The 13,761-nt window shown below is 43.7% G+C and overlaps 2 protein-coding genes across 6 annotated transcripts; both read left to right on the top strand.

The window, feature by feature from the left end:
• Positions 1–537: 537 nt before the first annotated feature.
• Positions 538–4,382, top strand: LOC125764684 (protein FAM91A1). Its single transcript, XM_049429188.1, has 13 exons — positions 538–862; positions 935–1,019; positions 1,099–1,239; positions 1,350–1,603; positions 1,683–1,943; positions 2,013–2,886; positions 2,963–3,169; positions 3,235–3,348; positions 3,414–3,653; positions 3,717–3,754; positions 3,822–3,925; positions 3,995–4,064; positions 4,129–4,382. The coding sequence occupies exons 1-13, from the start codon at positions 776–778 to the stop codon at positions 4,237–4,239; spliced, it is 2,586 nt and encodes an 861-aa protein (XP_049285145.1). The 5' UTR covers positions 538–775; the 3' UTR covers positions 4,240–4,382.
• Positions 4,383–4,501: 119 nt separating this feature from the next.
• On the top strand, positions 4,502–12,865 carry LOC125764668 (uncharacterized). 5 transcript variants are annotated; one of them, XR_007418480.1, is made up of 6 exons: positions 5,131–5,667; positions 6,250–9,325; positions 9,387–10,447; positions 10,523–10,621; positions 10,702–11,744; positions 11,821–12,865. XR_007418480.1 is itself a non-coding variant. In XM_049429127.1 (5 exons), exons 2-5 carry the CDS (start codon positions 6,351–6,353, stop codon positions 10,947–10,949), a joined length of 4,383 nt encoding a protein of 1,460 aa, XP_049285084.1. In that variant the 5' UTR covers positions 4,502–4,636; positions 6,250–6,350; the 3' UTR covers positions 10,950–12,865. The 5 variants fall into 5 exon arrangements, 4 of the variants coding, with proteins under 4 accessions (XP_049285084.1, XP_049285086.1, XP_049285083.1 ...); XM_049429127.1 differs by lacking the exon at positions 5,131–5,667 and adding an exon at positions 4,502–4,636 and having other exon boundaries at positions 10,702–12,865; XM_049429129.1 differs by having other exon boundaries at positions 5,131–5,640; positions 10,702–12,865.
• The last annotated feature ends 896 nt before the right edge of the window (positions 12,866–13,761 follow it).

Raw genomic sequence — 13,761 nt, 5'->3', positions numbered from 1 at the left:
CTTTCTTTTTGCTTCACTCCGCGCCTGGTTTGGTGTCGTACTTCAACATTTTTTGTCTCTTCATCGCCTGAACAAAAAACAAGTGCGAGAGCGAGTAGTTTATGATAGTTAATCAATTCACCAGGGATGAATTATGTTGCAATCGTTCTTGTTATGGGAGTTGGTTTGCGTCTGTTGAAATGGAGGAAAAAAAAGTTTAATATTTTGAAACAATATGCTTTTTTCTGTAGTTTTTTGTTATCAATCATGGGGCATTTTCCTTTTTTTAAAAGGTAATTGCCCCATTAGCACGAGCAACATATATTCGGTAACTTTTAAATCCACCCTATAACAGCGGGTTTATGCTCCAGTCAAAAGCTTTTGCTGGAGCTTTTGACGTTTGAAAGCGCAACACAGTGGGTATGCTTCATATTGAAAATATGCTTTTTTTAAATCGTCTATATTTTTCGGTGTTTTGAAATTTAAGACCTGGTAACGTAAAAGAATGAAATTAAATCTTCTTTCTCGACAGAATTCCATAAAATTTCGTTTAAGTCAAATTTCGTTATCCATCAAACGTTTTTCTAATCATGGAACGAGCTTTCGAATCGTTTGATAAACTGTCACGAAACATAACACGTCACAAAGTTTCTTTTCTCCATCAAAACACAACACAGTTGGTGGGCACGGGTTTTATTTTCCTCGTCCAGTGCCCAACATTCCATCGCTTCGTTTGTCTCCATTCCAGGTGAAATCCGTACGGAACTGTGCTCCGTCTGCACAGGAGCAGAACAGAATGGGTTCCGGGTTTGTGTCCAACAAGGTGGAGGAATGCATTCGACGTAATATTGCCTGGAAGGATTTAAGCACGGACGTGCGGAAGGTAAGATAGGCGCGTACCAGTGCCCATGGTGGGTGTGCTGTGATAAACGTGTGAGTGCTTTCTTCGCTACAGGCCCTAAACAACGATGAGGCTGATTATCGCAAACAAATTGTGGACTACAGTTTGCTCAACCAGCTTCGGTTTCGTGGCAACATTGGTAAGTGGGTTTTTGGAGAGTTTTGCAAGCAAGCAAAAGGTTTCGTTTCATACTGTTCTGTCTGGTGTTTCAATTGCAGTTTACAGTGTGACGAAAAATGAGAAAAAATACTACGAACGGTTGGTGGAGGTTAACATACGAGCGCTCCACATATTTCCTTATCATCTGGCTGACGTTATCACTAAGGGATTGCGCGTAACACCATTCAACTATTATACAGGTACTTCACACACCCTTCATTGGTGTACGCTATATCGGTTCAGCCATTAAAGCTGGATCGCATGGGGACATTTGTTTTACCGCGGTTTGCTTTTATTTTTGCTTTTCTAGACATGATTGCATTCCTGTTGACACACGACAAAAATTATGACGCACTGCCCAACTTTACCGCTGCCGATTGTTTGCGTGTGCTGGGCATCGGTCGGAACGAGTATTTATCCATCTCGAGCGATCTCAAGTCCAGTTCACCGCGTTCGTTCTTTAAAAAGAATCCGTACCACTTCCTGCCAAAATTTCCCCGTACGGTAACGATGCATCCGTGGTGGATCGTCGAAATTGGTCACATACTGGAAAAGGACGTTGAGGTAATTAACACTGCCAAGCTGTAGGGAGAGTATGTGCATTCGTTCAAAGGTTTCTCTTTTTTCTCCGTTCTCTACTCAGAACCTTAGCATTGAAGAGATCAACACGATCGATCAGTTGATCGATTGCGGGCCACAAACGGCCGGTACACTCAATCTCGACACGGTGCAGAAACTTTACCGTAAGGGACTAATCTACCTGGATGTGCCAATCAGCAGTGACGATCGGATAAACATTCCGCCATTGCGAAACTTCGTCATGAATCGTGTCGCTGGTGATTACTTTGAAAATTTGCTCTACAACGTGTTCGTGACGACGGATGAACAGTGTACCATATCGGAGGTAAAGGACGTAAAGAGCCGCTGTTTGCTTAGTGTCTTTAATAATACCTTCCATTGCTTATTGTTTCAGCTTTCACAAATTCTGCAAGTACACATGGACACTGTAAAGCAGGCGACATCACTGTTCTGTCGGTTGGGATTTGCCAAGATAAAGAATGCCTTTTCCGAGTTTAAGCTGGACGAAAGTTGGCTCAAGCAGCAGACAGACGGTGGTGAAGATTCGGCCGCATACAACTATCATGCGCTGTTACTTTCGGAAGTACCGCTGGAAGTGAAACCATCACCCGACGGTAGCATTACATCCGTGCCCTTCTTTCCTTCGTCCGATCCGTCCAGTCCAACGTCACCCTTACCTGCCGACTGCACACCGACCGGATCCAATGGTCCTTTTTCGAAGGAAAAAACTACACCCGAGGCTGGTTCGGGTGGCTTCCGGTCGGCAAAGCGCGTCGGGTTTCTGTTCGATTCTACACTAACGGCCTTCCTGATGATGGGGAATCTATCGCCCGGCCTAAAAACGCATGCCATCACATTGTTCGAGGTGGGCAAACTATGCGACGAAGGAATGGCCGACTTGCTGGAGGAGCTGGAGAAGGTATCGATGTTGGATGCGGAATCGGAGGGAGAGGTGAGCCGGTACTTCAATCACGCGGTGCTGCTTCGTTCGACCATTGTTGCACTGAAAGGTTCGCTCAAGATCGAGCTCGATCTACTGCGGCTCGAGAGCATCGAGGGTCTTGACGTGCAGACGCGGAATCGACTGTTGGAGCGAAAGTACAAGTACCTTATATCGGCGGCCCCACTCTCGGGCTCGCTGTCTAGTCAGTTTACCATTCCCTTTTTCGGCCAATTTTACCAAAGCTCAGCCGATTCGCACATTTGGTCGAAGCTGTTCTATTACCACATGGGTGGATACGGTCCACCGTCTTTATTCCTGAAGAAAGGTTCGTATCAAAATGCGATGGATAGTGTTTGGTTTATTGGCGCTTAATCATGTTTGTATTTTTCATATTGTTTTAGGTACCTTGCTGAAATCCTTGCCTCGAATGTTTCTCGGTTATGGCAAGCTGTTAATAACGATTGTCAACACCGATTCGTATGTGTTAAACTCGGAAAAGTTTTATACGCTAAACGAGCACCTGAAGAACGAATGTCTACTCATTCAGGGCTATGGCATCAACGAACCGGCAAAAGTCCACTACGAACCTTTTCCATTCGACATAAACGGTAATTGAACTGATTGATAAGATTAGACAGAGCTTTTTTTATCGTTTTTAATATCTATTTTTTAGATGAAAATAATCGTTGGGGACAACATGCCGCTTGGAACGGGCTATCACAATTCGTGAACATTGAGCAAACGTTCGGTTATGTGACTTTCATCAATACGGGCGTTCCTGATCTAGGTAAAAAGGATAACGATGGCGTTTGATTATAGCATTACAACCATTTATTCACTGTTTTTTCGCAGGCTGCGACAATTATAATCCTGCCGTGGTACTTAAAAGAACGGGTGATAAGAAACAAAAGAATGCTGTAAAATCAGAAGAGAGCAGTAAAGCAATAGCAGCGTCGGTGAAACCTTTGATCGTGGATGAGGATAGCGTGGTGGACGGTTTATCCACTGTCGCCGACGGAGCGAATGAAGTTGTTGAAGAAGTAAACGATAAGCTAGCAGTATTGCAAACTGCTGAATCGGATTCAGATACTGGTAGGTGTCGGTGTAGGTGTTAAAATGAATTTGGCTTTCATTTAATGGTCATTTTTTTTACAGAAATCTCGAGGAAAAATTCATTACAAAATGCAGCAGAGGTAGGTACTGCTTGTGTAGAAAGTGTAAGACAAGTTGAAGATTGATTTTTTTTATTTTCTACATAAGGAATGGACTATCCTGGACATAAATTTCGGTATTCCATTGTTTGATGTTGATTGCAACACCAAAATTTGCCAATACATTCTGCAGCGCCTATGCATCGACGATAAGTAAGTATGGAAAGTTGGGGATAAGGAATCACTAAACTGCATATTAACATTCATTATGTTTTTTGCCAGCATATCAATTCTGAAAGAGGTGAATCAACAGATGGAACGAAAATACCTTAAATTCATTTCCCAGTGCTTGGTAAGTCCTTCAATTCAAATTAATCTCTACGGCATTAACACATTTACGCACTCGTTTCATGCAGTTTTTTGAAGACGAAAATATGGAACTAATTAAGGCGGGCAAGTACGTGCCAAAGCTGCGTATCAATCTTGCTTACGAAAATGGAAAAGTGCAAAGCTGGGACGGTAAATGAGACCCGGCGTAACCGTCGCTAACCTTTCAATCGAATCCTTCCTGCGTTCAGCAAACTATATATTCCAGTGTATTTTTTATTAATGCGAATTTTGAAAACACATAGAATAAATCGATATAATCGACATGCGAGGACCGATAGTATTTTTACACTTGAACAAAATTTGTTTTATTTATTGCTTGAATATTCGAAATGAAATTTTTGGCAAAGTGCTAGCTTTTTGCTCAACCCTCAAATTGACGTGCGCGCGTAAGTGTCAAAACGCGGTATTTTTTGGTTCTTCAGTAAACACAAATCAACAGCGCAAGTCGTGTTGGCTCTCGTGCAGCTCATTTTGTTGCGACAATAAATACTTTGTAGGAGAAAAGTTACACTATTATAGTACTGAAAGCACGTGGTAAGTGGATAATTGTGTACGGTTGGTAGAAGATCAATAGTTGGTCATTTCGATACCATACGGGAAATGGCATTCCGCAAGCGGAAGATGCGGCACTTTTGTTTACTGGTGTGCGTGCGTGTGTGTGGACATATGCGAGCCACACGAGAGTGTGGGATTGTTTGTTGGGAGATGCGTGATCATCCCGGTGTAAACGTGAATCACGAAATAATGTGAGAAATTCGTTGAATAAATTCAACCGATAGGGTTAAAACCAATCTGCTTTAGCTCATAGCTGTTTCTGTACGGATGAATGATTTTTTGTTGTGTTGTTGCGGCATCGCTCGCCTTCGGAAAGTTCGTTGACTTTGGTTTGCCAATGTGGGTGGTGTCTGGGTGGCGTTGCAGACCGTGTGGGAAAAGTGTATTCGTGGTTCTAATAGGCGGAAAAGAATGTAATCTGTGAAGTGAAACTATTAACAAGAACGTAATTGTTTAACTATGCACGACCAGAAAGCATAATATGATCGTTATCAGGACAATTATATTACTTTATTTTGAGGTATTTGTTTCGCTTTTTGTAGTATTTATTTCGTTATCGAATCATTGCATCTTCTGTAATATATATTGTGGAACGTAAAAAAAATCAAAAGCAAACACGAGTTTCGCCACCGGCTTTGAGCCCTGCTAGACCAGGACGCAAACAAAATAAACCAACGAACTGTCAGTTGGCGATTTTGACAGCGGAAGAAAAATTCTCCGTCAGAGCAACAAAAGTAATAAATTTGGTAGTGAAATATCGTAAATAGTGTAACCATAACGGGTCACAATGGAGTGAATACTAGCGCAATCACTAGTCGGACCCATTGCCTTTGCATTGCCGATAATTTCCTGCCCGGGGACGAACGTATCGTGGCGCACTGGACGGAAGCAAAAGTGTGTGCTTGACTGGTGAAGTAATCACGCAAGAAGCTAAGCAACAACAGCAGTAAAAACAACGCACTAACGGAGAAGGAGCACTGAGGGTAAAAAAAAACGAGAAGGCCCCACAAGTACGTCCAGCAGCTGCCGCAATAACAGTGCTGATTTCGCAGCACTTTGGTTGTGTCGTTGCGAAATGTAGGTCGTTGCAAAGTAGCAACAAAAGTAAGGGCCATGCTGCGTTGAAAACAATTAGCCGCCCTAATAGCGGAAACTGTCCCATGAACGAACGTAAGATGCAGCTGGGCGGAATACCGCATTTCACGGTTAACGTGCACTTGACGGTGTTGATTGGAATATCTTACTGAATACTGAGTATTAATAATTTTGTAGAAATAAGCAGCTTTTGCTTATCTCCCTACAGTCTTTGTCTGTGTATTGCGGGAATCGATTTCATAAACAACGGGCGGAAGTCGTATGCTTTCGGACATTCAATATTGTTTACTCTTTAAAAAATGTACGTGACTCACGTTGCTTCTTCTCATGCTACGACCTGAGGGAAGTTCGCATATCATAAAAAATATGGCAATACTGTTCTTTTTTGGTATATTTGTACAAATCGAATGCCGACAATGGGTCATTATTAGTGGCACGGCATAACTAATTTTATCTAGTGTTTTTGCCTAATAATTTATTTATGTTTTGTTTTACAGATATCATACACGTGTCCTTGAATTGAAGAAAGCAGCCAAAACGTACGCTTAAACCCGGAATCCAGTGTGCGAGCAGTGTAGCAGTACAGTCGAAAAGGGTCATGTCATGTCATTCCACGACACGTGCACAGGAGGATCCGTACGCGTTCACGGAATCGGCACCACTGCAAGCGAACTCATTGGCGTACGCAAACCATTCAAGTGCAGTTAGTAATAGCAGCAACAGCAATGCAACCACTTCAACCACTATACAGACGGCGTCCTCCGGGGCGAGTCTGTTGCTTACGACCAACACTGCCGGAAATGGCACTGCAGCAAAGGATAAGGTTGTAAGCATTGCTCCACCAGCAACGTCTACAGCCACTCTGAAAGTACGCTACAATGGTGTCGTGACCTCAGCTACCCCGACAACCACTGCAGTTGTGAGAGGACCCGCCATTGTCGGTACGCCAATTCCTGTGTTTACCAAACCTGTGCAGATAAGGCAACAGTCGCCGCAAAGTGTCCCCCTGTCAGCACAGGCCCAACCAACGGTAACGGTGGGAAAACTGATCAAGAAGGTACTTCCGCAGCAGAAGTCACCTATGATAACGACCGTCGTTGCAGGTGGGGCCAAAATAATCTCACGGTTGCAGCAACCGAATCAAAGCACTGCGGTCGGTCAACAATTGGCAACGACGGGCGGGTCTATACTGAAATTTATTAAAATTCCTCCACAACAGCTCGGGAAGGGAACGGTTGCTGGTGGTACTATTCCACAGGGAAGTTTCATACACGTAACCACATCCGGCGATGGCGCAAGAAAGCTGATAGTGACTAATAGCAGCAGCAATGGGGTAACGCCAACCATTTCTGTTGCTACCACGAGCTCAGCCAGGATAGCAAATGTAGCAACGGCTGTCAATCGCAATAATACGGGCGTGGCCATGGTGTCCAATGTATCCACAGTTTCGCCGACCAAAATCCGTTTGGTGCAACCGCAAGCGCAAGGGAAATTTTATTTACAAACAACAGCTAACAGTAGTACGATCGGAACAGCGACCCACCTTTCCAATCCCGTCACCATAGCAACACTGAGAAACACGCTCATTAAGCAGCATCAAATGCAGCAACAACAGCAACAGCTCTCACCGCTACAGCAGCAAAAACAATCGCCAGCTCAACAGCAACAACCACAGCAGCAAATCGTGCAACAGAAGGTTGTACCGTCCCAACAGCAACAACAACAAGTTTCCTCTACAGCAAAGCCGCAACAAATCACTCCCCAAACTTTGTCTCCACAGCAGCAAAAACAACAACAAATACAGCAGCAAAAACAACAGAAATCACAACAGTTAAAACAGCAGCAGCTGATTACCATCCAATCAGCGCAAACATTGACCCAGGCGCTGCCAAAAACAGCGCTCCAAATTCAGCCAGCCAAATCATGTACACCGTTGCTACAACCGCAAGCGTTACAAAAGCTAGAAAGCCCGGACAGCACACAGAAACTCCAACAGAAACAGCAAATTCAAACGAGTGCAGCACAGCAACAGCAGCAAGTTGTTACAAAAACGCTTTTGCAATCCACGCCAAATGGACAGAAACAATCGTTGCTGTTACAGCAGCAGCAGCAACAACAACAACCATCGAAACAAGCACCGTCCCCTACCGTACAGTCTGCGACGCTAAAGCTACAGTCTGCCCAGCAACCGCAATCGCTGCTACTGCAACCCCAGCGAAAGCAGCAACAATCGTTCGCACCAGCTGCTAGTAAACAACGGGTCGTACCTCTGCAACAGCAACCACCGAAACCTGCCAGCACAGTTGGTTCCATATCTTTGCTGACATCTTCCACGCTCACGGCAAAGGATGGATCGTTACTGGCAAAAGTTAGCGGCGATGCTGCTAAAGCATCCACAGTATCGCCGAAGGAAGAAAAGCCTAGTATGATGATCACTACCGAAAGTGTGCGTCGATCCGTGAATCAACAAAGCTTGCTGGTAGCTTCTAATGTGGAAGCTTCAACAAAGTCACCACAATCACGCGAACAATCGCCGACGGTAAATAGGGTTGAAAAGATTAACCACCTTCCATCCGAGCCTAAAGTTATCCCTGCTATGGTGAAAAAACGTTCAGAGCTGGAAGCTGTTTCAGCTCCGTCCAATATCGATGGCACAGTAGTGAGCGAAGTCAAAGCGACTGAACAAGCTACCACACTAGAAACCAAACCTAGCCTGAAATTGGAGGAGCAAACGGTACTAGATAACATGAATGGAAAAGTGCGTCAAACATCGGGCCGAAAATCGGCAGTGTCGGGTAAAACGTCTGGCAAACAGCAAAAATCCAGTAAACGAACACATAGCCAACAGCTGCTGGAAGATCAGGAGCAGCTTCGCGATTGCAAGTCACCGATGATGACCAAGATTGGATCTTCTCCTTCGTGTACCACCAGCACGCCAAACGCCCCGTCAAGAATTAATCTGGCAAGCGCATCATCTACCTCTTTACTGGCCACTGTAAAGCTGGAAAAGGAGTTTGAGATAAAGCAGGAGCCTGACGAACTGGATGAAAAACCACTGAGGCTGCAGCGGTTCGTAACCTCACCCACCGTACCGGGAGCTACGGCCGTACCGATAAAGCGTCCAAAGATAAAGGAATGGCACGCGCCCGGTGCGTACATGTTCGATTTAAAGGATCCAGGCGACGAGTCGGATGACGATGCATTCGACGAGGGTCCGAATACGCTTTCCTTTTGGTACGAGGAATCGATTGCGATCAGCGTGCCGGACAGTATGTCCAGCTGGGGTATAAATCCAATACATCGAAGCTCGTCCTCGAGCAGCAGCAGTGTCCGGGGTGGGAAAAACAAAGCCAACCGGGGTGCGAACAGTGCAAAGTTTGAAATACGAATGCTAACGCGCGACGAGCGGTTGGAGCTGAAGAAGGCTTACCTGCAGCGACGGGTAATGCAGTGTAGGAATGGTTTGCGGATGCGTAGTGCAGCGGCATCCGTCGCCAAGAAGCGCTTAGAATCGATGGCTAGGATGGTCGCGAAGGTGGACAAACGGCGTCAAACCGAACTGAGCAAAGCGAGGTAAGCGTAGTTAGCCGCTATTGATGGTAGTAATTATTTATCGCAATTTTTACCCACACAGTGAAAAGGCGACCTGCACGCATGAGGGTTGCACCAAATCGGCCCTCGTGATGACATCGCACTGTTACGATCACGTTACGGAGGAGGCCCAGCAGTGTTTGTTTCAGCGTTGTACGGCAAAGTTTTCCGACAACAGCCAGTGCCGTGTGCCGGTGTTTGACGTTAGCCATGAGCTGATCCTATGTAAGGAGCACGCGTGGAAGCATGACAATCACGACAAGATGTCGCAGGAGGTAAAGCTGCACAAGAAACCATCGACGCTCGTTGCAGTACCGACCGTTCCAGCGTCACCAACCATAGCGGGACGTAAGAAAGCGAAACCCACCCAATCACCGCCGGTCGTGGTGCGGTCACAAAAGCGACCGAAAAAGAAGAAAAAGCTTACTCCGTTGCAACAGCAGATGCTGCTGCACCAGCAGCAGTACAAGCAACAGTTTGCGATGCATCATACGCATCAATCTAACCAGCAGCAGCAGGCAAAGCACGCAACACCTGGTCCGAATCAATCGCAGGTGAAGAAGGTGATACAGCAGCAGCCGCAAAAGTCTTTGCTTAACACATGGTCCGTTAATGGCAAGGTGCAGCTGCAGGTTAAGCAAGGAACGCCTGTACAGAAGGCATCACAAATAGCCCACCCCGGACAACGAGTACATGTGATCAATGGTAGTGAAAGCCAATCGAAACCTGCGTTTAATACGACCGTGCCACAAACACCGGCTCAAACGAATCGCAATCTACTCATTCCTGTTGCCGTTGGCAATAATCGGATCGTTGCTGGTGCGCGGGGATCCACTGTTTACCGAGTGCAACCTAATAATTCGACCATGGAAATTGTGGATTCTTTAGAGCATGATCACGATCAGCAAGAGAAGCTGAAGCAGCAACAACAACAACAGTACAGTAATGGATCCCACGCGGTTCAAACGACACTGAACAATACCTCGCCAAGTACGCAGGATCTCCTAACGATTTGTGAGAATAGTTCGGCTTACGCGAGTTCTGAGGATACCGGTGTTGGAGGTTTGTCCGAATCGGAACTGTTGGCAACACAGGACGTAATAGGTATAGCTATCAAGATCGCTTCGTTGGTCTATGTGTCGAATTAATGTATTGTTTCGTTTTCTTATTTATTTACAGAAGAGATTATACCATTCGAGTTTAGCAATCTGCTCCATCCGAATGTGCTCAGTCATTTGCCGCCGGACGCTTTGAATGAGCTGCTATGTCTCGGTGATGGTAAGCATCGGTCGTTGAGTGGTACCAATGTCGGTTTGGAATTTCTGATTGAACACAATTTGCTTACGGTAAATTTGTAGTGCCGGCCGAAGATGATACGGGTGATTCGCACGAAAGCTGCCCACGGGAGGTGGAGGACGATATTGAGCGTGCGCTCGAGCATGTAAAATCGCTCGACGATATGACGGTGGAGCCCAGCAGCTTGTTGGGCGATTTTCTGGACAATGTAGACGACGAAATGTTGGACGGATCGGATATATGTAATACGGAGCAAATGCTGCAGTCGCCAAATAAAGCGGGCGATATCAGAGGCATGGTACATACGTAAGTAGCGAAATGGTAAAGCAATAGCTCGGTGTAGCGTTATTATCTGCAGCAAACCAACCATCGGTAGTATCACAGTATAACGGGCAGCTTGGATAACGCATCCTTAAACGAATATCTGGATTCATCGATTTTTGGGAATTTTTTTTTAATGTTATCAAAAAGTTTTCTGTTTTACTGCATTTTTTGAAACGTTAAAGTAAAAAATGTTTTATGTTTGGTCGTTTACATAGCTGTCCGCGTATTGTAGGTGTTAACAATACTTACAATAATTTACTTTTTGTTCAACTTCCAAAATGGTGGAAGGTTTAGGAAAATTCTACCAACATTCGTTTGTTTTTGGGATGAGTTGCAAAATGATATACTTACGTGTATGTTGGTTTGGAAAATATACGCAATATACGCGTTGACTATAAGAACCACATAATGTCGAAATTACGCTTTCATAATTACACTACTGTAATGTAAAACTAATTTAACATTAAAATAACCGAAATCGGTACGCAACGCTAATGGTAGAAAATATCACTAACTATAAGCTTCATTTACGATTGAATTACGAAACATTTTAATAATGCACTCACTGTAGATAGCGTCATAAAATCATTCTCGCGTCTTGTTTTCTCCGTCAGTTCATTACTGCACGGTGTGTACAGTAAGATTAGTACGAATGTAAAGTATCTTTAGGAGAAATAAATTCGTTTACATTGGAACGCCAGTGGTGTTAGAAATATGACAGACTTAGGAACACAACCGCACTAGCTGTATTGTGGTGCATGGTGAGAAATGTCGTAGCATCGTAAGTAGATGTTGTTCTGAGTGAATCGATTCGTTGGGTTGAAGTGGTTTTTAATGGCATATGTTTCCTTCGTCAGTTACCCATGCAAGAGTAGGCTTAAAGGAGGATTGTGGAGTAACTAGCATTTAGGGCGCATCGTGATGGACAACACAACGGCTTGTGTCGCACGCGTTAGATTACGCTGGTTAGTGGTTACAGGCCGGCTCTGGTACCACCATACACCAGCGATCATGCATTTACGATGCCTTTGTACAAACCGTTTCAACACAGAGTAACAGTTTCCCACACACTAACTAAGCACGATCTGTTTTACAAATGAAATCGATATCTGTACCTGATTAATACAACAACAAAAAGCAAAACTGGAAATACACACGGGTGTTTCTTTCGTTTGGTTTGTTTCATTATAACAACATGTGCTCTATAGTGAGCTCGCTGGAGGCTAATCGAAAGATGTTTCTAACCTTTTTTACACGACACGTAAAAAGTTCGACTAAAACCGTCGTGTACACATCTTGAGTGATTTGATCGCGAGACACCACCTACCTTACCGATACGTTCATGTAAAAAAAATGCTCTAATGTAAGTAAATAGAAAAAAAGCAGTGAAACTAACATACGTTCATTACAAAACATGTGTAAGATAAGGTTAAATCGATACTAGCGAAAGTAGCAGAACATTGGCAGAAGATGGCTACAGATGAAACGGTAGTAAGTAAGCCTTCAACTCACCGTACTATAGTGTGGGAATTCTGTAAGCTTTCGTTGGCTATAGTGAGAATCATATGATAATAGTAATCGTACCAACTTAAAGCATGTATAATCATATTAATGGGAATAAATAGTACACCGTATAGTAGTGTAGGATTAACTCTCCTAACATTATGTTCTACAGTATTCTCACAACAAGCTCTTAGCCAATGGTGTGTTGTGTGTTTTGTAGAGTTCTCTAAAATACATGTAAGTGCAAACCGGCAAACGGTAAACAAAACAATGCAAACAAAATCCCAACAAAAAAAAACACCCTAGCGAATTGTACGCTTGTTACGAAACAGATACGAAACACAATTATTGTAAACAGTGCTTTTTGTAATAAAAAAGTATTAAAAATCAAAAACCCTGTTATGTCGTGTAGTACTAGCCCTAGATTTGATGTGATATAATAGAAATTTAACATTTTTACAGTGATCTTTACAAGTTTATGATTGTCGTCGGTTTTGTTCATCGAACTCGCTAGGTTCATTTTATGGATCGAGATGATCGGAGATGAAAATAAAAATAAAAATGGTAATTCGAATGAAATACTTTTCAATAAACGAGTTGTCTACGAATCAAGGAATCTCAACAGACAACAACTTTGATTCTTCTACTCGACTCCTAGTCCGTGATGTCCTTTGTATTGATGATGGTCGTGTCGTGTGTCGTGGTGGTCTTGTACAAAACGAGACCCTCCAAGTTATACAGGAGTTATACAAGATAGATTATTCTGCTCTTAAGAACCAATTTGAAATATGGAAAACATCAATAAAGATGTCTCCAATCGCTTCTCCTGCTGCGATAAATATTGTATTGTTTGCATTATCAACATTGCCTAGAGGCAAAAGTTTGATTTGCTTTTATCAAATCTTACCAAAAGCTTATCGTGCCAGATCGAGACAGATCAGATGTAGTAAACACTTGCCTGAACACCAAACGTGACTAGTAGATACTGTGTCCAATCACCTTCCTGTTCCAAATTTACCTCCCGCATGTGGTGATACCGATGATGGAGGAGATTTTTTTTTATCAGTGCAGAGATTAGTGAACATTTAATTGTGATTTACGGGGAATGGGCAGAATGTGTCTTAGTCGGCGAATTTGGAAGTGTGGTACAGGGTTCTACACTTGAGAGTTAGCTGCTACGACGATTATGTAGTAATACTATCCTAAGTAGCGAGATTCTGAATCTGAGTCGTTATTAATGAATGAGTCGTTATTAGGAGTCAACTCGTTTAACGACTCATTTCGGAGTCATAAAA

Source organism: Anopheles funestus, chromosome 2RL (genome assembly GCF_943734845.2).
Source record: "Anopheles funestus chromosome 2RL, idAnoFuneDA-416_04, whole genome shotgun sequence".
Classification (NCBI taxonomy): Eukaryota; Metazoa; Arthropoda; class Insecta; order Diptera; family Culicidae; genus Anopheles; species Anopheles funestus.
This window is presented reverse-complemented; position numbering and strand designations above follow the sequence as displayed.

Bases quoted from the DNA above. Each gene is read 5' to 3' on its own strand.
- LOC125764684 (XM_049429188.1), top strand. From the start codon at position 776: ATGGGTTCCGGGTTTGTGTCCAACAAGGTGGAGGAATGCATTCGACGT. The intron at 3,170-3,234 runs GTAATTGAACTG...TCTATTTTTTAG, and splicing joins TTTTCCATTCGACATAAACG to ATGAAAATAATCGTTGGGGA. The intron at 3,349-3,413 runs GTAAAAAGGATA...GTTTTTTCGCAG, and splicing joins TACGGGCGTTCCTGATCTAG to GCTGCGACAATTATAATCCT.
- LOC125764668 (XM_049429127.1), top strand. From the start codon at position 6,351: ATGTCATGTCATTCCACGACACGTGCACAGGAGGATCCGTACGCGTTC. The intron at 9,326-9,386 runs GTAAGCGTAGTT...TTACCCACACAG, and splicing joins ACCGAACTGAGCAAAGCGAG to TGAAAAGGCGACCTGCACGC. The intron at 10,448-10,522 runs GTATAGCTATCA...ATTTATTTACAG, and splicing joins GGCAACACAGGACGTAATAG to AAGAGATTATACCATTCGAG.